This window comes from Hippocampus guttulatus, chromosome 9 (genome assembly GCF_054856545.1).
Source record: "Hippocampus guttulatus isolate MCC_2025c chromosome 9, RoL_Hgut_1.0, whole genome shotgun sequence".
In the NCBI taxonomy this organism is placed as follows: Eukaryota; Metazoa; Chordata; class Actinopteri; order Syngnathiformes; family Syngnathidae; genus Hippocampus; species Hippocampus guttulatus.
The window spans coordinates 10672367-10694663 of NC_141269.1; the positions used below are offsets into that span (position 1 = coordinate 10672367).

The 22297-nt window shown below is 42.0% G+C and overlaps 2 protein-coding genes across 4 annotated transcripts; one reads left to right on the forward strand and one right to left on the reverse strand.

Annotated features, from left to right (window-relative positions):
• Positions 1-387: 387 nt before the first annotated feature.
• On the reverse strand, positions 388-8989 carry ankrd49 (ankyrin repeat domain 49). Of its 3 annotated transcripts, XM_086120765.1 has the most exons (4): positions 8831-8989; positions 7447-7674; positions 4478-4977; positions 388-3520 (listed from the first exon to the last, which is right to left on the reverse strand). In XM_086120765.1, the coding sequence occupies exons 2-3, from the start codon at positions 7660-7662 to the stop codon at positions 4501-4503; spliced, it is 693 nt and encodes a 230-aa protein (XP_085976891.1). In that variant the 5' UTR covers positions 7663-7674; positions 8831-8989; the 3' UTR covers positions 388-3520; positions 4478-4500. The 3 variants fall into 3 exon arrangements, with proteins under 3 accessions (XP_085976891.1, XP_085976890.1, XP_085976892.1); XM_086120764.1 differs by having other exon boundaries at positions 388-4977; XM_086120766.1 differs by lacking the exon at positions 8831-8989 and having other exon boundaries at positions 388-4960; positions 7447-7590.
• A 5660-nt stretch (positions 8990-14649) lies between these two features.
• On the forward strand, positions 14650-22138 carry gpr83 (G protein-coupled receptor 83). Its single transcript, XM_086119753.1, has 4 exons — positions 14650-15093; positions 16642-16767; positions 19163-19296; positions 19685-22138. The coding sequence occupies exons 1-4, from the start codon at positions 14650-14652 to the stop codon at positions 20397-20399; spliced, it is 1419 nt and encodes a 472-aa protein (XP_085975879.1). The 3' UTR covers positions 20400-22138.
• Positions 22139-22297: the final 159 nt, after the last annotated feature.

Below are 22297 nucleotides of genomic sequence, written 5' to 3' on the forward strand. Positions count from 1 at the left end.
AGCATCTGTTGAAAAAATTGCCCTTGTGGAGCAAAGATGTTGAACCTTCAGCAAAGCCTGGTGTTTGATTTTCTTCCGAAAACTGCGCCGCTATACCTGGAAAATCATTTTAGTGGATCACTTTCAATCAAGGGAAGAGGCGTATTTGCCATTTCCATAGCAACCTCATTTAGGAGACCTTACAGGGAACCTCTCACTGCCGATGTTACTGTGCAGGGTTGTGTGTCATGTGATATGATGTGAAAAATGTCCCTTTCATTGCACCTGCATTATGATTTGCCATATACCGCGGGTCACAACTGACCCATCGGATGAAACTAATTTTTAAAAGTATATTTATTTATTAGAAACTGCAAATCTGATTTAAAAGCAAATACGTGAACATCATCATCTGTATTTTCTTTAATTGAAACACTTAATATGAACATATTTTTATAGGCTGTAATGTTACGCACACAATCTCATGGGGCATTTACAAGATATTGAACCACTTGGCTGGTGAAAGGATCCATTCCTGTGGACAATGGATCTTTGCGTCACTCTCTAAATTGGTCTACACAAGAACGCTGTCATGAAAAGCCTCATTAAAAAAATTCCCAAGCCAGTAACTACACAAACGTTTGACATTTGACTCTTTTTTAATGGCAAAAAACTAAAACGCGCGCACATGCACGCGCACATACCATGCAGAATTTAATTTACTGTATTGAACATGGGGTACTTTTGATAACAAAGGGTCACAACCAAAGGCATGACTTACTTTTAACCTTAAAGTACCGAGCTTTTATCTTTACTGCTTGCCATAGCTTCTAACTCCAATCAGAGTTAATTACTGCATTCATGTTTTTCACCGATCCGATTCGTGACTTCAGTCCAAAATCCGACGTACCCAGTGCCACTAGTGGAGGCACAACTTTTATAAGATGCACTAAATGGGAGCTCATCAAGAGGCAACATCGAGTGACCTTTCTGGAGGTTAAATTGTTTGCAGCATTGGGCGGGGTCACTTTTCACTGGGGCTTCAACCGCCAAATTGCTTTCACATTCACATTTCTAATGCACTTCGGCAGACATGCAAAGGTTGCCACAACAACTAACCAATCAAATGTACAAAGTGAATCTGAAAAAGACTCAGTATTTCAGACGAAATGGCCTAAATTGCCATTCATTACAGACGGTCGCTTTCTCTGGCAAGAGTGCAAAACTGCCTGAAGCACAATGTAAATTGGGTGTGCTCACTTGCGCCGTTCTCGATCGACCAGTAGCTTGCAAAGGTGTTACCGGTCGATTGCATGGCCTTAACTCAATTGCTGCCAGCACACCTGGTTCTATCCCATTGGAATAAGATGCCTGTCAATGGTGATAAATGAGTTTTTAAAGAAATCTCAATCATCCCTTTTGAAATTTGTCACTTGTTTGATATGCGGGGGAAGCCAGTCATATACTGTACCTGTTGCATGCCTCACCGCGCATGCGCAGACGAGGGCACTAACTGGCAAAACTAGCAGTTTCCATTTTGTTCCGTCTAAAGCAGGGGTAGGGAACCCGGGTTTCCCCGAGAGCCATATACTGCTTGTTTTAGATCCCTCTCGACTCAAACACACCTGATTCAAATGATCAGCTCATCAGTAAGCTCTGAAGAGCCCTGAAACAATCATGAACAATTGAATCAGGTGTGTTGGAGTAGGGTTATGAATTAAAAGGCAAGTTTGTAGTAATTTGTCTGGTGTGTTGGTTTCATATAATCTGTATGGGAGTGAATGTGCAGTATTTGGGAGTGCGGCATCCACAGTATATCTGTATCTCTCTAGATCCAAGTGGGAAGGCTCGCCATCAATCCAAGTGGATGGTGGAAATAACAATCTGTCACGAGGAAGTAACAGGGCAAAACGAGATTTCCAAAAAAAAAGAAAAAAAAAAAAAACCAAAACAAAACCAACTGACCTATCAATAGACAGGGTCGAATCACACTTATCAAATTTCTACACCTTTTCAATATGTAGTTAACATCATGAGTTTTCTATCATTTCTTAATCATCTTACACATGAAATAAATTGATTTCTGCTTTTAACATTCTTGATACATGCATTAACTAACTCAATCCCCATGACATATAAATACGTCTTGAAAACCCACTATGGCCACTGTTGGACTGAGTTTCGGTATAAGAGCACATAAGAGGTGCGGATGATAAATGATGTAACAGGGGCACCATGTCAAGATGAAGAGAGCGCCTAACCCAATTTAAAGTAGGGAATTAGAACACAGTCCACACAAATGCAAGGCAAAAGCTATGATGGACAGTCCCTCCCACCCTCTCCAGCCCGCCCTGACAGCACTAGGTAGCTCCTTCAGCCAGAGACTGTTACACCCGCGCTGCAAGAAGGAGAGATACCGACGCTCGTTCCTACCAACTGCTGTCAGGCTGCTGAATAAAAAATAGCAACAATAATATTAATAATAATTAATGATGTGGAAAACAACTGTAAATAGCACTGCGATTTATCCATTTTGTATTTATATTGCACTTAATTGAACGGTGTTTGTTTGTTTTTTTCTTCTTCTTTCTGCCTACATTCTTGCTGCTGGAGGCTGTAAATTTCCCCAGTGTGGGACAAATAAAAAATATCTTATCTTATCTTATAAATTGATATGCCATAAAGGCATGATGACTTGGTGATAGAAAAAAACATTAAATTATTTGTTATACTATGAATTACACAAAAGTGATATGGGTGTTGTAATGATGATTGAACCATATTCACATGATATGATTTGTTGTCATTTTACTTGACAAGGCATTATGATGGCTTGATTAATGTAATTGTTGCTTTACAATTAGTTAGAAAATACCTTTTATATTTACTCAGTAACTGCTTCATTTATATTGCGTATTTCATGTGTTTTCGGCCCATGTTCATGTTATTCTCACGAATATGACAGGTGTTAGGATTGTACAAAGCTGTTAGGCCTGTGAGAAGCTAATTCCACTTCATTTGGACTTGACCTAATTATGGCGATACTAAGGTAAACTAAGAAGATAGAATATTATTTGCATCAGAGAGAGAGCCGATCGAGTGTCTTACTTCTTCGTACTCCAAATTTATCTAGTCGATTATTAGGCGTGTAATTTAAGAACCGATTACTCTTGATATCACCCAAAAAGCTAAAAGCCTTCCACCCTTTTTAAAAATAATTTTGGCTTTTTACAGGTTTCTTTTAATGGATTACTCTTTATTCATTTTATTCCTTTTTTCGATTTTTCTAAAATTATTTTTTAATTTTTTTTCTAAAATTATAATTTAATCATTTGATCTTTTTACCATGAAAGATATCAATACAGAGGTGTATTTTTTCAGCTCGGAGGCATTTTTCCAAACTAAACTAATCATTACTACAAGTCGATCCACACATGTATAATTCATGAAGTTTTCATTTAAAAACCATTAAAACACAACGCCAACAAGGTCACCTTCCTGCAGGTTGACTCACCCATCTGCATGTCTGATGAAAGAAAGCCTGGGGAAAAAAAGGACTATTTTTTCATCACTGTTCAATTGCTTCGTTGACTGTTTTTCCATACAGCAAACGGAAATGACAAAAACAAAACAAATGTTTGACGGTCAGGAGCATGCAAAAGAGCAGTAAGTACTTCACCTTGACTACGTGCTTTAATGTCAGGGATGCTCCAGGCGACCACCCAGGCCAGAATATCCACATTTTGTCTCAGTTAGGTGTTACATGGGTCATGGTCTGGATCATGATCAGCCAACAAGTCCAAAAACTTTGCCATGTGGCCGTCATGTTCACATGTGACACAAGAGACATGTGCCATTTGGGTCTGCCTGAGAAGCAAGCTTTTTGACATAATCAAGTTCGACCATCAGTCAAAGATTTCGTCCACTTTGGTGATGCTTTGGGTAAGGATGTGTGCTATTTTTTTTCTTACCATGTAATGTAAGTTAATATGGTATCATTGGAACTGTCAGAATCATAATGGCACCTCCCCTCTTTTTTGTTTTTACGCAATTCTAAATGAGTTTAAAATGTGTCACATAAAACATCAGTAGATAATTTGAATAACAATTAGGCTGTGTTAATGTCTAAAGTTCCAAAAAGTGCAAACTTTGTGTCAATTTTTCACCACCGACGGAAGACAAATGGTTGAGCATCAAAACATCTTTTATGTAACCTCTTGAGTGTCTGCAGTTAATGAAGGGGAAAAAAGCCTTTCAAAGTTGTGTACATCAGCAGACACCCTTCGAGTTCCTCAAGAGAAGTCAGAGTCAAAATAAAACAGGTTGGGAAAAAGAAATTTGCGAGGGCAGATTCAGTTCAACAAAAAGCCAATGTGACAGCCGAATCTGTCACATTGGATTCCTAAAATTCCCAAGACTGTCATTAATTACCACAATGAATATGCAGTTTGACAAGATGGACATTACCGAAGTCATTTTTTAAAAAACTGTTAAATACCTCACTTGTCTTGAAGAAAACATTCATTGACTGGGAAAAACACTGGCACAGTCTTCTACCATCTCAAACAGGAAGTGGTAGGGGCCGTTCCGTCGAGCCAGCTCACTGGCACTCTCCCCACTGTTGCTGCGAAGTCCTGCCTTCAGGTGGCGCTGAGAGAGGAGGAGCTCCAAAGTGTGGCGCCAGTCACTTTTGGACGAACTGCTGTGCGAGGCGGCTAGGTGGAGAGGCGTGAGGCCTCCATTGGTCTGAGCGTTAACGTCAGCGCTATGATGCAGGAGCAAGGTCGCCGTGGTGACGTGCCCCCAGCGGCACGCGCTGTGGAGGGGCGTCCAACCGTCGACGGTGCGAGCGTTCACCTTCGAGCCGGCAGCCAGCAAGGCAGCCGCCACGTCCACGTGGTTGCCGTAGGCGGCCCGGTGCAGGGGAGTGTAAGCGTCTTCATCGCTGCTGTGTACCAACGAGGCCTCTGCAGCTAACAATCTGTGGACCAAAGACACCTGCAAGGTAAATCACATTGGTAATCAAAAATGGGTGGTTTAGTCCCTGGCTGCCCAATAATTGCTCTCAGGCAGCAGCATTAAAGCATCTGCAAAATAACCGACTTCACATGACTTTTGTACCATGTGACAAGGCATCGTGTTGTTCAGCAATTCACTACAAAAATACAATACACCAGTGGTGTCCAAACAGGATGCAGGGACCGCTGACATTCATTATCTTTTATTGATTTATAGAAACATACAAAAGCCCATCCACCAGAGTAGCTAAAGATAAATTTAGGAATTACATATAGTTCCGCCCCAAAATAATTGCAGTGATCCTCGCTATTTCGCGGTTCGTTTATCGCGGCTTCGGGGCATCGCAGATTTTTTCAAACAATCATAAAAATACATTAAAAAAAATATTTTTTTTGAAGTCCGCAAAAATCTGTGTCTAAGTGTTGTTTACTATGCGCGCTAGTGTGTGCGCACTCTGCTCAAGCGAGGAAGGTCCACGTGGGGCACGTGTGTGTGCGTGCACGCATGGGCGCACAGGTGAGTGTATGTGTGTTGCTGAGAGAAAGAGAGAGAGAGAGACTTATAAGAACAAAAGTCGCTGGCCTGTGTGTGTGTGTGTGTGTGTGTGTGTGTGTTAGTGCGCTCTGCTAAAGCGCAAAGGCCCACGTGGGGAAATGTTTAAAAATATATATGTTAATTGGTCGCTACTTCGCGGAATTTTGTTTATCGCGGGTGGTGAATGATAAACTGAAAAATGAATTTTAACGGGATTACATTTTTTCTCGCGAGATTAACGCGGCACACGTCACAGCGGATGTTACGTTGCTCTATAAATAAACCAGAAACAAAACAACAAGCACGCTGCATAGGTCCACGCACGTTTGTTTTGCCAGCCACAGCAGCTCGAGACACCGAAAACGTATACTTAAAGAGTTTATGAATGGAAAGTTTACTTTTAAAAAGTTGCCAGATTGCTCCACTGACAAGACCAAAGTTACCTGTAGCATACAGGTAAACGATGTATGCCACTGATGCGATTGTTACTTGTTTGGAACTATTTTGTGCGGAAGGTTACAGTGTTCCGTGTCCATATAAATAGAGCGGGTGGAGCTTCTCTGTGTTCGTCTGACAGTGACGGTGAAGTTCAGCCGTGCAGTGGTAACGACCTAGCGGAAATAAAACGTCTCCAGTGTTGTCATCAAACCAAGTGTAGTCATCCGAAATGATGTCTACACAAAACCAAAGAGAGACTTCCGCGCAAGAAGGACCAACAGAATCAACATAGCCTGACTGCTGTGTTCAAAGCAAACTTGAGAAAAACGAAGTATGCAACCATGGCTTAAATCCACTATAGGCTGAGTACTAGTTTACCTTAGATGTGCACTTTATAATGTTATATTGCTCTGTTTTGATTCCATAAAAAGAGCTGTTAAAGCAGCTGTTGTGTGACAAAATATTTTTTTCACTGTTGTTGATGTACAGTAATATTGTGTGAGAGATTATGTGTCAATAACTGCTCCACGTGAAAAATGTTCACATAAAATTGAAAATCGAAATTGTTATTTCAGTAAATATTTGCATTTAGCACATAGAAAACTGATTCATGATTTGAGTTGATGAGAGCATTAAAATGGGGGAAAAATAGGACAAAAAATATAAAAGGAAATTCAGAAATGATAAAAAATGCGTGAGGAATCACGATAAATTTTTAGTGAATTTGAGTTAATTATGACAGTTGCATTTTTAATTTAATTAAATATTTTAATCTAATATTAAAATACATAATATATATATGTGTGTGTGTGTGTGGGTGTATATATTAGACACACACAAACACACACGCACAGTGGTACCTCTACTTACGAAATGAATTGGTTCTGGAAGAATTTTTTTGTAAGTAGAGATGCATTTTGCATGTGAATGCCCTCATCCGTTCCAAGATTCCCAAAAATTCAGACATAAATGTTTTCTAAAGCATAAAAATGCATCAAAATATGAAACAAATACATGTTATAAATAGATTATTCATCCAATCCAATGATAGGTCACATAGGGCAGCAACTTCAGCGCTAAAGGCCAAAATCTCCTCTACCTAAATAAACACTTCCTCCAACTCTGATGGGGGATCACGAAGCATTTCGAGGCAAGCCATACATTGTAACTCCATGTCATGAACCAACTGTCATTGGTTCAGGTCCGCGGGATTATCTACCAAAAAATTGCTCCTCAATATTACAAAGTTGCTCCTCAGAGGAATTAATTGATTAGCAAAACAACTGCTCAAAGATTTAAAAAAGTTATTTCAAGCCTTGAAACTGGAGTGTATCATGATTTGTGGTGTTGAATTGTCTTTATCTTGAGAGGTGACTTGAATAGATCGTTGCACTTAAGTGAGGTATAAAAAAGGCAAAACCGGCATTGTGTCTTTCAAACACGAGAGTCCAAACAGGTCAAAATGTGCACACTTACACGGTTGTTTTCTGCAGCCCAAAGAATGAGCGCAGCTGGTTTGTCTTTGAGAATTTCTTCTTTTTGAAGGCACCACTCCTCACTATGGACCTCTTCATCATCCATTTCTCCCTCTTCATCTTTACTCCCAGTCCACAGGCTGCTAGCCCCTCGAGGGATCAGGTGGTTGTGTGTATTTAGAAGATCCAGCTGGTTAAAATCGTCTGGAAACTCCATGCTGACGACTCTCTGTGTCCAAGAATTTATGAACAAAGCAATGAGAGAGACACAGTGGCAAGCATATCCATCCATCTTTTCTATAGTGCTTGTCCTCATTAGTGTTATGGGAAAGATGAACCCCCCCCCCCTTCTTCTCAACACTACAATTGGAAGGCTTGCCCATATTTGGAAATGGTTGCTCAGTGTTCAACCAGAAAATAGCATTGAAACGTTTCCCATCGGTTGGTGTATTGCTGTTGGCACTCAGAAATTATTCCGTCCCCTCTCTTATTGTATGGACTGGTGTAACGTCATAGCGACGCTGGTACCGAGTTGAAAAGTTTTCAAAGAAAGGTGTGGAAGTGGCCCACGAGGACGGGACTTTGACACCTGTGTTTTACACCATGCAAACAACTATCATTTTAGTAATATTTGATTGACTGCTGACGGTCACGCTGCTTGACAGCGCCAAAAAAAGCCTAATTTTTCAACCTTTTGATAGCTCATTTAAATCTACTTGCCAATTTATATTAATCACGCAAATTAACAACAATCTTCTCCATGGCTAGTCAAATTTAGAAAGCATTTATTTATCTTGACAGGGTCTTTAAAGTGTTTCCATTACTGCTGTATTGACAAAACAGACGCTTTCATCATTCGCAGTAGTTGCAATGCAGTCAACGGGCTGCTGTTAAAATTCCCACTCTTATGTACAAGCACGTAAACGGGTACATTCTATTTCCACGGACATAGCAAGCAAATGGCCTCCCACTGTGAGTCTCTGTTCGGTTCCGAGTTTCTTCCCGTTTACCACTGCGTCCACGATCATGTTACAGATCATAAACCATGAATAAAAAGCGTGGACCTAAAGCTGCTCCATACGCAAACCCAATGCTTTTGTGTGTGCATGCGTTTGATTTTAGAAACGCGTGGTTCTTGTCTTGTCATGCCTGTCAGGAGTTACACCCTTACGTTAGATGACTGCTGCAGTTTGATGCCGTTCATTTAAAACACGGACATCGTCGGGAACGTAGTTTAAAATGCAGAGCACGCAAGCGTTAGTCATAAATAAACACTTTCTTTTTAAAACGTGCGCACGTAGTTAAATATGCAGAGCAGGCAAGCGTTAAAGTGATAATATACACGATATATTTTTTTAATGTGGGCAAAAAATTAGAATTCTCACCCCTCGATTTTCCGGATTCAAACGAAAACCCGACAGACTGTTTTGTTGATGCGCTGGGGGAAATGTAGGTTTTAATGCTCTAATTTTAAACAACTAATTTGTGTGAGTATCATGTTTGAAGGACTACACCCATGTCTCTTGACGGCTTCTTCTGCTTCCATCTTCCTCTTCTTCGTCTTCTACTACTGTTGTTTTTGGTGCTCCATTGCAATTCAGCGCCGTTATGCGGTTATTATTTGAACTGCGATAATCTCAGTGTTTCACCCCCATGTTCATTAATCCAGAATAGACACGAAAACAGTAAAAAGTGACAAAAACTACATTTGTCGAAATAATTATCTCGTCTCAATTAATTTACAATACCACCCATCCATCCATCCAGGTATCCATTGATGTATTTAATAATATTGTAAATTTTCACTGTTAAATATCGTTTTCACTCTGTTGAATTTTTGATAATAGTTCCACCCATCCATTTAACCTGTTTTTCTTGATTGGCACAAGCAACATATTTGCCGCAAACCACCTATTTGAACTATTCAATTATTCTTTTAGCATAGTCACACTTGTTGACACACACTTGTAATGGGAAGCATAGGACAACAATGTATGTATTACTTTGTGTCGCATGAAAGTTCATTTTCCTGTACTGTTATCTCCATCATATTCTTCAATTTCACTGCTTTCTTTCAAGGGTACCATTCCACAATGTCAACTACAACAACCAAAAGCCAAGATAAATCATACTCTCTCAGTATACCAACTCTATTTATTCTTATTTATACATATATACTGTATGTATAAATAAATAAATATATATACACACACACGCACACACGCACACACACACACACGCACACACTTCTGGACAATTTCTCGTGTTCCATTAATTTGCCATGCATGTTTTTGGAATGTGGGAGGAAAGCGGAGTACTGTACCCAGAACAGACCACCCCATGCAGACAGGAAGGCCGGAGCCAGAATGGAACGCTGCACCTCTGCGCTGTGAGGCGGACGTGATAACCAGTGGATCACCATGCCGCCTTCTGAATATGGCCTTGCTCGGTGTTGTTACACAATTTAACACTTCGCAATGGAACAGACCAAGTGTAGTTTGAGTTTTGAGCTGCTCGGTGATTCAGTTTGACATCCAAGCCCTATTTGGGTCATTTGAAATCCATGTGCCAGCTCATGCTGTTCAGCATTATTCAGTCTGATTTCATTCAGACTCATAAAAGAAGCAGACAATAAGAAACCATTGCAGCATTTTTTTGAGTTCAGAAACCATGGAAATTGTTTGATGTGTGAAAGGGTTGGAAATTCACTTTCTGTCACAAAGACAGCATCTATCTGGTATATTTGAGTAAGAGATTGTATTATATAAGGAGTCTCTAGCTGTGCTTTTGCCATGAACAAAGGTAATTCTCTAACTGAAGCAAGTATCACTCTAATGTCCACCACATGCATAATATCTTCTCATTCATCCATGTTTTTATCTTCAATCTAAATCCAAAGAACATTTTTTACATTTAGTACATCTCACTGTTTCTCATTTATGGATAAATGTTCTTACTCTTTTCTTTGCATTACCCTGCATATGTCAAAGGTATCTTTGACACCCCCCCCCCCCCTTCATATCGACCTATCAAGTCGCCCAAGGGTACTTAAGCGTTGAAAAACGAAAAAAAAAAAGGCTCAGGCCGGAGGAGCAGAATCATGCTACTCACTGTATAGTGCTTATTGGTCAGCTGAGAAAACCTTTTGGAGTATGAATATAAATGTGTTCATACATTTTCTTAATGATTGGTCATTTTAGGAAATTGTTTGACGAGGCTTCTTCTGTCGAGGCTTCAGGCATACCCACATGCGTAATCAGTGAAAAATTGCGCAGTCTCAGAAGATGTGTCACCCATTCATTTCTTCCTCTCCATTGATATGCGCGGCTCATCCAACAGGCGACTTTGAAGGCGCATGCGCATTTTCATTCTGTATGCAATAAATACAATAAAATTAATTGAATCATCGCTTGCTTATTACTGAATGTATAATTGGAGTTGTTCCATGAGTTTTACAGTGAGTGAGCCGGCCGTTGTTTGAACGTTGTCTAGCAACGTGTCTCGCCGCACACGCGCCACTTCTATGGATTTCACCACCGGCATATGCGATAATACAATCTAATTTAATACAGGAGCTGAATGACAACAAAGATTATGCTCTGCTAGCTACATCTGTCCCTCGCATATAGCTAAACAAGGTAAGCAAAATGGTGAGGTCATCTCTCAATATGAAGTGCAAAGAACTGTCATTATTAGTGAAGCAAGGCATCATTAGGGTGAAAAATAAAAAAAAAACCGTCAGAAAGATCATTGACTTTGGTAGACTGTTGCCGGTGAGCTCATGCCCATGCAAGTCATGAGCTCATACTCATGCAACTTTGTGGGTGTTCTGGCGCATGGAGTTGGCTCACCCTCAACACGCCTGACAATTTGATAACAGAAAGTAATCTACGCTTGGCGTAAAAATGTCTGCGTCATTATTTTCATGAGGTGCCAATGGTCTAGTTCAGCGTATTTCTGAGTTTGGTGATAGCGTCTGGTCCCAGTGGCCCTTGTACATCCTATCCTGTACACTTGGGCCACCTGGTTCCTTATCTTAAGTCACCAGTCTCAAACTTTGGTCTTAAACCGGACAGTGATTTTAAATTGGTGCCCTTGTTAAATCCAGCTTCTGTCATCTTAGGCAGCTGGCTAAAGTAAAACCTCTCCTTTCTCATGAGCATTTTGAAACAGTAATTCGGGCCTTTGCCACATCCCGGCTGCATTACTGTAATGCACTTTATTTTGGAGTCAGACAATCCTCCTTAAGCGTCTCCAGTTGGTCCAGAATGCTGCTGCTCGCCTCTTGACTGATCCTCATGAGAGGGAGCACATCACTGCTCCTCTGGCATCCCTTCACTGGCTCACTGGCTCCCTATACATTTTAGAGTTCTATTTAAGATCCTATTATTTGTTTTCAAATCTTTAAATGGCCTCGCTCCACCTTAACTCTCTGAGCTCCTCCGCCTTTACACATCTGACCGGTGCCTCAGGTCTGCGGACCAGACACTATTAGAGGTACAAAGAACTAAGCGGAGGCTCAGCGGGGATCGAGCCTTTTCCATTGCTGGTCCCTTTCTTTGGAATGACCTCCCACTGAACATTCGGCAAGCCTCTTCGCTGCCCATCTTTAAAACTCGTCTCAAAACTCATTTGTATTCTTTGGCTTTTGATTCAGCATGACTCATACTTGATCTTAGTTTTACTGGTTTTGTGCTTTCTACTGTCTTTATTATTAATTTATTGTTTTATTGTTTATTGTTGTATATGTGATATTTGCTCCATGTACAGCACTTTGTATACAGTGGTGGTTGTTTTAAAGTGCTCAATAAATACAGTTGAGTTGAGAGTTGAGACACGCTACGCCTCACTGGGCGTTCCTGCCCCCCCCCCCCCCCCCAGCACATCTGCAAATTTGGTTAGAAAAAGTAGTGTTTTTTTTAAATCAAAACCGCAGAGATGACACCCTGACCCCACTTACTGAATGCGTGTTTATTTATCAACAAGGAAGGAAGTCACTCAGACTCAAAAACCTCACAAGGGCAAGAATTCAATTCGCTCGTCACTATCTTTTAAACTCTGGAGTTCAGGATTTACTGATACAAACACGCCTGGGCTGCTTCACCTAACGACCGGAGAGAAGAAGCAGCCCAACAAAGACACAGCCTTCGCATTTTTTTGAGTCCCTATCATAATTTTTGCATCGAAGGGAATGTAGGTGACGTCATCCGGCTGCCCATCTTGGTCTATAGACTCCTGGTGGCCTTGGCTCACATCTCGCCTTTATCCTGCAAACTATGGCAACCTGTGTTTATTTATTTATTTGTGTCTACATTTAAATCTGCTGTCTGACTGGCCTGATTTTAATGCAAATAGAGATGCACCGTACCCTGCAATTGGCTGCATGGTGTAAACTGCCTATTGCTTGAAGACAGCTGGGATAAGATCCAGCATGCCCGCGACCCTCATGAGGATAAACCGATTAGAAAATGGATGGATGGATAAGGGATGCACCACAATTGGCCTGGAAAAGTCTCGTTCCATATCAGAATACCCGGTTCCGTACAATTCTACCTGTGCAAAGTCGAGCAAAATATCCAAAAAGATGATACAAGAACCCCCTCACCTATTACATTTCTATCATTCATCATTAATTTTGTTCTCTGGGAAAAAGCGGCATCAAGCCAGGTGATGCTTTTTTGTGAAAGTTTTAAAATGCGAACAAAAACACCTGCTGAAAATGCAATTACTGTCTATTATTGAATTTGATATTTTCTTGGGAAGAAACAGTTTTTGCACACGGAACTCAGGCAGGCCTCACAAAGCCTTTGGTAAGCTACGTACTGTGAATTACTTAACAACATACATACACCAATCTACAACATTGTGATCCTAATCTATTTTTATTTATTATCAAATATGCTGCCTTTCCAAAGGTTTGAGTGACACTGTGAGAGAGGAATTCCTCCAATATGTTCAGTATTGTAGTAGTAGTTTGTCATATTGATGCTCTCCAGCTCACATGATGATGTACAGTTCTACACTATCTATCCGTCCATCCATTTTCTTTTGCGATCTCCTCATTAGGCTCAAAAAGTCTCACAGCACATAATTTAAAAAATATGTCCAAGTGGACATGCAGGTTAATGATGTACCTTCTGACATCCAGTGGAAGTGCATTTAATTGTACTATCTGTCACAATAATTCACTGCCTCAGAGAGAGAAACAAGAATACATTATTTTTACATAAATAATCATTTTGGGACCAATAAAGTGTAATTGCATAATTAAAACACCTGGAGGTCTCTCTCTGAATACGAATGTGCCATGACACAATAATTGCAAATCGGTGACAAGGATCTAACAACGATTCACACTCAGTCACACTTATGTGCAGTTGAGTGTCTTTATGAACCGCGCATGCATGTTTTTGGAGGATACGCCAAAAAAAAAAAACCCACAGAGAGAACATCCATCCATCCATCCATCCATTTTCCGATCCGCTTTATTCTCACAAGGGTCGCGGGGGTGCTAGAGCCTACCCCAGCCGTCTTCGGGCAGTAGGCGGGGGACACCCTGAACCGGTTGCCAGCCAATCATAGGGCACACAGAGACGAACAACCATCTGCGCTCACATTCAAACCTAGGGACAATTTAGAGTGTTCAATCAGCCTGCCATGCATGTTTTTGGAATGTGGGAGGAAACAGGAGTACCCAGAGAAAACCCACGCAAAATACCAATACAAAAAAAATCTCCACTCATGCACAATGTTAGACTGCTTTTTGTGGTAGACTGGCGCTGGGAACGAAAATAAAACCGCCTAAGGAACATTGAATTTTCACATATCTGTACTTCGATATTTATTTGTGCCATCCTTCATTTTTTAGGTAAGAGTGGCTATGAAAATGACCCTGAATTACAGTAATCAAGTATCTGTCCTCCGTTACATTATACTCATGAGTACTTATGCCTTGGGCCGGCTCGGTTGACGTGCTTTGACTGTCATTGTCTTCTCCGACTGCGAGGAAGCATTTCAACGCGGGGGGGGGGGGGGGGGGGGGGGGGGTTGGTGGCGCCTGCTGCAGGAGAGAGTCTAAAGAAAAGCAATGCGTATAGCAACTTGTTGGGCGCTTCTCTACAGCTCACTTGAGAGGCAGGCGAATAACACTCTTACCCACAAATTGGAGGATTCTAAAAGGACAACTTAGAGTTGCATAGTCAGAATGATGAGATCTGGGTTTGTGTGCTTGCCCGCAATTGTGTTCTGCTTGGCCACGAGCACAATAGTATCAGCGGGACTCAACAAAGTAAACAACAGCTCACCTGAGACGAATGAGATGCTGTCGTTCGCGGAACTTGCAGCGAACACGTCAGAGAAGTTGAGCAACAGGACTTCGCCTTATTTACTGCTGGATTTTGACGAAGGGATGCTGGAGGACTGGCGCTCCCTGGCTCGTGGCGACGGGAGGCGCGGCGGGGAGTCCGGCGTCAAGGCGCTGCTGGTCGCCGCCTACTCGGTCATTATCGTCATCTCCTTGTTCGGAAATACAATGGTGTGCCACGTGATCGTTAAAAACAAACGCACCCAGTCGGCCACCAGCGTGTTCATCATGAACCTTGCCGTGGCGGATGTTTTCATCACTGTGCTCAACACGCCTTTCACGCTGGTAAGTGCACGCTCGAGTGAAACGAAACGATTCAAATTGCGTCACATGTATGGTGACATTTTTCCCAACCTATATTTATTGATTCAAAGCACATATTTACATTTGAAAATTGCACAGCACAAAACCAAGCCCCAAAAAAGTACACTTGACGAGTTTCAAAAGACGTACGAGGCAAAACCTCTCTCTCTCTCACCCTCGTCCCCCGCCCCCCACCCCGCACGCGCACACGCACAGCTGTGCCATTAAAAGTGCGTGACATAGCGAGTGCCGTCCAAAGATTCAGCCACTCTAGTTAGTTTGGGGACCTCTTCAAAAAACTAAAATCTCGTCACCTTTACACAATCTTTGCTTAACTGTTGTGAAAAAATGTCATCGAGTCATGGCAAAATGTCTGGCTCCATTTTGGTAGATAGGCGCATGAATGCTTGGTGTAAAAAAAAATTGCGCATCTTCATCTTTGTGCCGAGCTAAATCGATTTGACCGTGTTTGGGAATTTGCGCCTCGCGTTCAGGGTGAGGGCATTTTTCATTACACCACGAGCGCACCTGACAATTTGGTGACAGAAAGTAGACTTGAATTTAGCTGGAGGTGGGGGAACGCAATTTTGGTGGATTTGCACCCTTGGCCAGACATTCTGAGTTGTGTGGTGGATGGAATGTTACTGAAAAATGTTCCTTATATGATGGATGTGATCGTTTTTCAATCATAAATATGACAGCAAGGCGTTAACACCACCGATGTGAAACTCAGGGCCCTGTGGCCAGATCTGGCCCGTGGCATCATTTTTGTGGCCTACGAAGGCAAATTTTGTCCGTTGTGTTCACTTCATAACATGAACAATATGAGATACTGCCAGATTTTTTTTGGTCACCAATCCCCACTTTAAAATAAACGGAAACATAGTTGAACAAACACTTTTCTGGGTTCTGATTTCAAAACTAGTAATCCACCAATTCGTTTTAGAAAAGTGATATCGGGTTCAGAGTCATAACGGCCTTCCGAGGGAAACCGTAGCTACAATGTGGCTTGCGACAAAAATGAATGTGACACCCTTGCTTTACGCGATCAAGATTTTGGGATCAATCACCAATCAGCAAGATAAAAAAAGACAATAACCGATCCTCGATCCGTTATTGTCAACTTGTACTCTTCAATCGACCGCAATATCTCTCTCCTTATGCCTGCGTGGGTTTTCTCCGGTTACTCCGGTTTCCTCCCTCATTCCCAAAACATGCACAGTCGGTTAACTGAACACTCCAAATTGTTCCTTGGTGTGTTTGTGAGGGCGAGTGGTTGTTCGTCTATGTGGTACCTGCCATTGTTTGGCTACCGGTTCAGGGTGTACCCCGCCTACTGCCCGTAGACGTCTGAGATAGGCTCCAGTATGACCGCGAGCCTCCTGAGGAGAAACGGCTCGGATACACACCCAGATTCGGGCAAACGGGGCTCCATCTCATCTCCACATTTACTGATGCAAAATGAATTGAACTGAATGAATGACTGTCAAGAAGTACTTCAGTGCATCAATGTAAGTGTGTCTCTCACAGGTCCGCTTTGTAAACAGCACGTGGGTTTTTGGAAGGACCATGTGTCACATCAGTCGCTTTGTGCAGTACTGCTCCCTGCACGTGTCAACTCTCACGCTCACGGCTATCGCTCTGGACCGCCGACAGGTTAGTGTGCATGTGCTGAACCTTGCCGACTCATTTGCTTGAAAGTGTGCCTTGGCATTTTCTAGTGTTGCTCAGTATTCTTTTAAGTTGCTTTCAGGGAACTCAACACGAATGCATATTGCATGACTGTTACTTTTTGTTGTTGTTAAGTTGTTGTTGAAATCATGCTAATTTATATTGAGAAGAGACTCAAACAGGTTTTAATCATCGCTCGCAATTTTGTACAGCTCTCCTCACATACAATGATTGGTTTTATCTCAGCAATTATTATTTTAACTGACGATTGGTGAGAATATTAATTTAAAAAATGTATTTCACTTAAAAATGACATTCATAGATTTGGTCTATCCAATATTCCCCCCCCCCCCCCTTATCGTGAGTTTAATCATCTTTTGTAATTTGCAAAAGTACCCGCAGAACACCTTTGCCTTTAATTGAAATTTTTATTTTGAATTCCTGCTATTCATCAAATGAGGTCAAAGATAGCAGATCGAAATTAAAGTGTTTAATTGTGGATAAAATTGCATTTTTGATTGCAACTGGCCACAGCACCTTTCAAACCTAGCAAGCCTTCATCTAAACCTATTTTACATGCCAGTGTCTGTATCTCAATCAGTTGCTGCAAGTGTTCCTGGCTCTGTCAACAAGATCATGTACTGAGATGTTTTTCAATTACATTTGAGATATTTTTGTACTGTTTAATAACATACCGAGGTGAAATTTATTTGGCACAGATTATTCTTTTCGTCGTAATTCCTCTATGGGAACCTTTTAAAACCCGGACAAATTGGAGGTCGGCACGAACGGATCATTTTGATTTCTAGGTGTCCAACTGTGTGCGCTTTTGTTGTGTCGTTTTCTAACATCGGACTATTGTGTGAGGGAGACTGAGACTAGTGGAGAGAACTGAGCAAAAATAGCCCCGATTCTCTTGTCCATCCATCCACTTTCTGATCCGCTTATCCTCACAAGTGTGGCGGGGCGCGCTGGAGCCCAACCCAGCTGTCTTCGGGAAGTAGGTGGGGGACACCCTGGATTGGTGACCAGCCAATCGCAGGGCACACATACACAAACAACCATCCACGCTCACACATACACCTATGGGCAGTTTTGAGTGTTCCATTAACCCGACGCACGTGTTTTTGGAATGTGGGACGAAACCAGAGTCTCCACTTGCTCTTGATCCTGCATCAGCAGGAGGTAAATGAGGAAACATTGTAAAGCGCTTCAAGTCCCAAAGGTGAAAAAGCGCTATAGAAGTGACAGACCATTTAATTAATTTCCAACTGTCTTTTGTCATGATGCATGTCTTGTAATTGATTTCCAACTGTCTTTTGTTTTCATGTCATTGTGTGCGTCTTGGCTTCACAGCTTTCGGTCCTTTGTGGGTCATTTGTTTATTTTTGGTCCAATCACATTTCAGCTTTATTGTGTTGCATGACCTCACACACACACACACACACACACACTGCACTTTTCAAATTAACACTGACATAGGAGTGCAGTTGCATTCTGGCTGAATGCAAATTGTCATAACTATCTCATGCATACTTAGTCAAAGTCTAGTTGAGGCTTTTTTTTTTTGTGTGCGTGATTTAGTGACTTGTGTCTTCCTATCTAGACAGCCATTCCAATGTTGGTCTTTCGTCTGATCTTCACCAATGTTTTGCTTTATTTTCTGAATCTCAAGTGAGATATGGGCCCATTGGGGAAGAATTTGACCACGCGTAAAATCTGATAAGTGGCTTCTCAAATTTGACTAACAGAGAAAGGCAGCGGGGAGCATACAGGTAGCTGAGATTTGGCACTCCAACGCCAAGTCCGGACCTCGTGAGCTTTTCAGCCTGTTTTAAATAAAGCTCTGTTTCAACACAACCGATTCAAATAATACAATACAATACAATACATGCCGATTTATATTGCGCTTTCACAACAGCGGCAGCTGTAACAAAGCGCTTAACAAAACAGTTAACATAAAGTAAAATAATAAACACAACACATAACATAAAACACGGACAGTCGTGCAGTCCTAACCACTTTTCCGTTCACACGCTGTGTTGTTTGAAGCAGTTTGAGATGAAAGAGGAGAGAATCAAAGTGTCCTTTAACCAGTGGATCAGAGACGTCATGCTCAAAATGTGCACACGTAATCAGCATTGTTATCAAGCTTGTTCAAAGTTTACTGATGAACTGATCGTTTAAATCATGTGTGTTGGAACAGGATTACATACAAAACAGGCTGGATTAGGGAAAACCGGATTTGGAGCAGTAAATGGCACTGGTAGATATTCCTGATAACTATGCATCTGTGTAAGGCACACACAGATGAAGAAAACCATTTTATGTTAAGCATTTAATGGTCTGATCTGTATGACCTCCCCCTCCATCACCACAGGTAATTTTACATCCTCTAAGACCTCGCATGTCACCAATTCAGGGCAGTGTTTGGGTGGCTGTCATCTGGATAATGGCCAGCTGTTTCTCCCTTCCACATGCTATCTACCAGAAACTTTTCACTTTCAGGTTCAGGTAACGACACACACACACGCACACACAAAGCCAAATGGACCTAAATGCTTCGTCTATGATTCATCTTTATTACGCAGATACAAGAATAGTCACATGACATTTTGGTTACAATGGTGATGGAGCAATTACCTTCTCCAATCATATTGTAATAACGAGGGAAATATCAGTTTATGACCTGACTGTGCCATGATCATGATGCATCAGAAGGGGAGAAGATTTCGTGGTGTTTTAATGTGAAGAAAAAAAACAAGCGCAGTACCAATTTCCACTCTCTTACCTTCTGATATCGTTTTTAACACTGCCAATATGTTTTCAGGACAGCATTACACAGCGGAGTGTGCAATACACTGTACAGTGAACATGCCTTGATCTCCTTTCTCCTTACCAGTCAGGAAAAAGAGCGCAGCCTGTGCGTCCCAGACTTCCCCGAGCCATCGGATGTCTATTGGAAGTATATTGACCTCCTCACCTTCATACTCCTTTATATGCTGCCCCTTGTCATCATCACAGCGTCCTACACCACAGTGGCCCACAGGCTGTGGCACCACAATGCCATTGGCGACGCCACAACGGCTCAGCACGCCACCCATAGGAGGAAGCGGCGTCGCACGCTCGCCATGTTGCTCGTAGTAGTGGCCGTGTTCGCTGTCTGCTGGTTCCCGCTCAACTGTTACGTGGTGCTGCTGTCCAGTCAGGCCATCCACTCGTCCAACGTTCTTTACTTCTGCTTTCACTGGCTGGCCATGAGCTCCACCTGCTACAATCCGTTCATCTACTGCTGTCTTAACCCCACCTTCCGCCAGGAGTTACGTCTTCTCCTGAGCATGTGCAGAAGGAGCCGCAGCGTGGTGGTGGAACTGGAGCTGGAGCGTCAGCCCGCCGCCGCGTGCCCGCCGTGCCACAGGACCGCCTGGCCTGACGACGAGTTGTCTGGGCAGAGGCAAGCTTTGCCACAGCCCAGCCACCCCTCGCTGCAGAAGAACCACAATTTATCAGAGGACTCGCCTCATCTCAAGGACACGCACTCACTCTTCACTGCCAGACGGGCCCTCACAGGGAGAACTGACATCCTCTCTGTCGAGCCCATTGTGGCTGTGAGCTGACTAAACGTGTCGTGTCATGGGGACATTTTGGATCACTTCTTCAGTTCATTGTGTTCCAAAGATGATACAAGAACCTCCTCACCTATTACATTTCTATCATTCATCATTAATTTTGTTCTCTGGGAAAAAGCGGCATAAAGCCAGGTGATGCTTTTTTGTGAAAGTTTTAAAATGCGAACAAAAACACCTGCTGAAAATGCAATTACTGTCTATTATTGAATTTGATATTTTCTTGGGAAGAAACAGTTTTTGCACATGGAACTCAGGCAGGCCTCACAAAGCCTTTGGTAAGCTACGTACTGTGAATTACTTAACAACATACATACACCAATCTACAACATTGTGATCCTAATCTATTTTTATTATCAAATATGCTGCCTTTCCAAAGGTTTGAGTGACACTGTGAGAGAGGAATTCCTCCAATATGTTCAGTATTGTAGTAGTAGTTTGTCATATTGATGCTCTCCAGCTCACATGATGATGTACAGTTCTACACTATCTATCCGTCCATCCATTTTCTTTTGCGATCTCCTCATTAGGCTCAAAAAGTCTCACAGCACATAATTTAAAAAATATGTCCAAGTGGACATGCAGGTTAATGATGTACCTTCTGACATCCAGTGGAAGTGCATTTAATTGTACTATCTGTCACAATAATTCACTGCCTCAGAGAGAGAAACAAGAATACATTATTTTTACATAAATAATCATTTTGGGACCAATAAAGTGTAATTGCACAATTAAAACACCTGGTGGTCTCTCTCTGAATACGAATGTGCCATGACACAATAATTGCAAATCAGTGACAAGGATCTAACAACGATTCACACTCAGTCACACTTATGTGCAGTTGAGTGTCTTTATGAACCGCGCATGCATGTTTTTGGAGGATACGCCAAAAAAAAAAAACCCCACAGAGAGAACATCCATCCATCCATCCATTTTCCGAACCGCTTGATCCTCACTAGGGTCGCGGGGGGTGCTGGAGCCTATCCCAGCTGTCTTCGGGCAGTAGGCGGGGGACACCCTGAATCGGTTGCCAGCCAATCGCAGGGCACACAGAGACGAACAACCATCCACGCTCACATTCACACCTAGGGACAATTTAGAGCGTTCAATCAGCCTGCCATGCATGTTTTTGGAATGTGGGAGGAAACCAGAGCACCCGGAGAAAACCCACGCAGGCCCGGGGAGAACATGCAAACTCCACACAGGGAGGCCGGAGTTGGAATTGAACCCGGTACCTCTGCACTGTGAAGTCGACGTGCTAACCACTGGACTACCGGGCCGCCCCAGAGAGAACATGTAAATTCCAATTCTCATCATTTTTTGATAATACTTGTCGTCTTGGCTTCCCTGGACAAGACAAAAGCCCTCAGCCATGTTTTGAACCCAGACCTTCAGAACTGTGACGTAGATGTGCCAATTCAGTAGCACGCCATATATTTGAAACTTTCTGAAAATTTACCACCCCTTTGCAATGCTTATTTGTAAATAAAGAAAACAACAATTGTAGAATGTTTTCACCTTTTACATGTCTGCTCTCCATTGTCAAATGAAAATGTTGCATTGAATTCCAATGAAGTTAAATGTACTATTATGTTGTTCTGAGCTTCATGTGTTACTTGTGTAAAATGTCGGTATGTTTATCTGTAAATAAGTAATTGTAGTAAACCTTGTGATGATGGTGTGAAACACAGACTTATTTTTCAAGTCTCTCCACACATCTGTGATTACATGTTGCACGTTACAAAAGTGACAGTCCTTGTATGCGGGGATGACCAATAAACACTAATGAGACATATTTAGAGAGCTGACAGTGAATTCATATGCATGTATGCTGTATGTATAAAACCATCCCAATTTCGGTGAAAAAGAACTGACAAATGACGCACATG

What these genes read in the sequence shown, in the direction of transcription:
- gpr83 (XM_086119753.1), top strand. Translation starts at nt 14,650, where the DNA reads ATGATGAGATCTGGGTTTGTGTGCTTGCCCGCAATTGTGTTCTGCTTG. An exon ending in TCGCTCTGGACCGCCGACAG is followed by an intron (nt 16,768 to 19,162) that starts GTTAGTGTGCAT and finishes CCATCACCACAG; the next exon opens with GTAATTTTACATCCTCTAAG. An exon ending in CTTTTCACTTTCAGGTTCAG is followed by an intron (nt 19,297 to 19,684) that starts GTAACGACACAC and finishes TCTCCTTACCAG; the next exon opens with TCAGGAAAAAGAGCGCAGCC.
- ankrd49 (XM_086120765.1), bottom strand. Translation starts at nt 7,662, where the DNA reads ATGGAGTTTCCAGACGATTTTAACCAGCTGGATCTTCTAAATACACAC. An exon ending in GGGCTGCAGAAAACAACCGT is followed by an intron (nt 4,978 to 7,446) that starts GTAAGTGTGCAC and finishes TTTACCTTGCAG; the next exon opens with GTGTCTTTGGTCCACAGATT.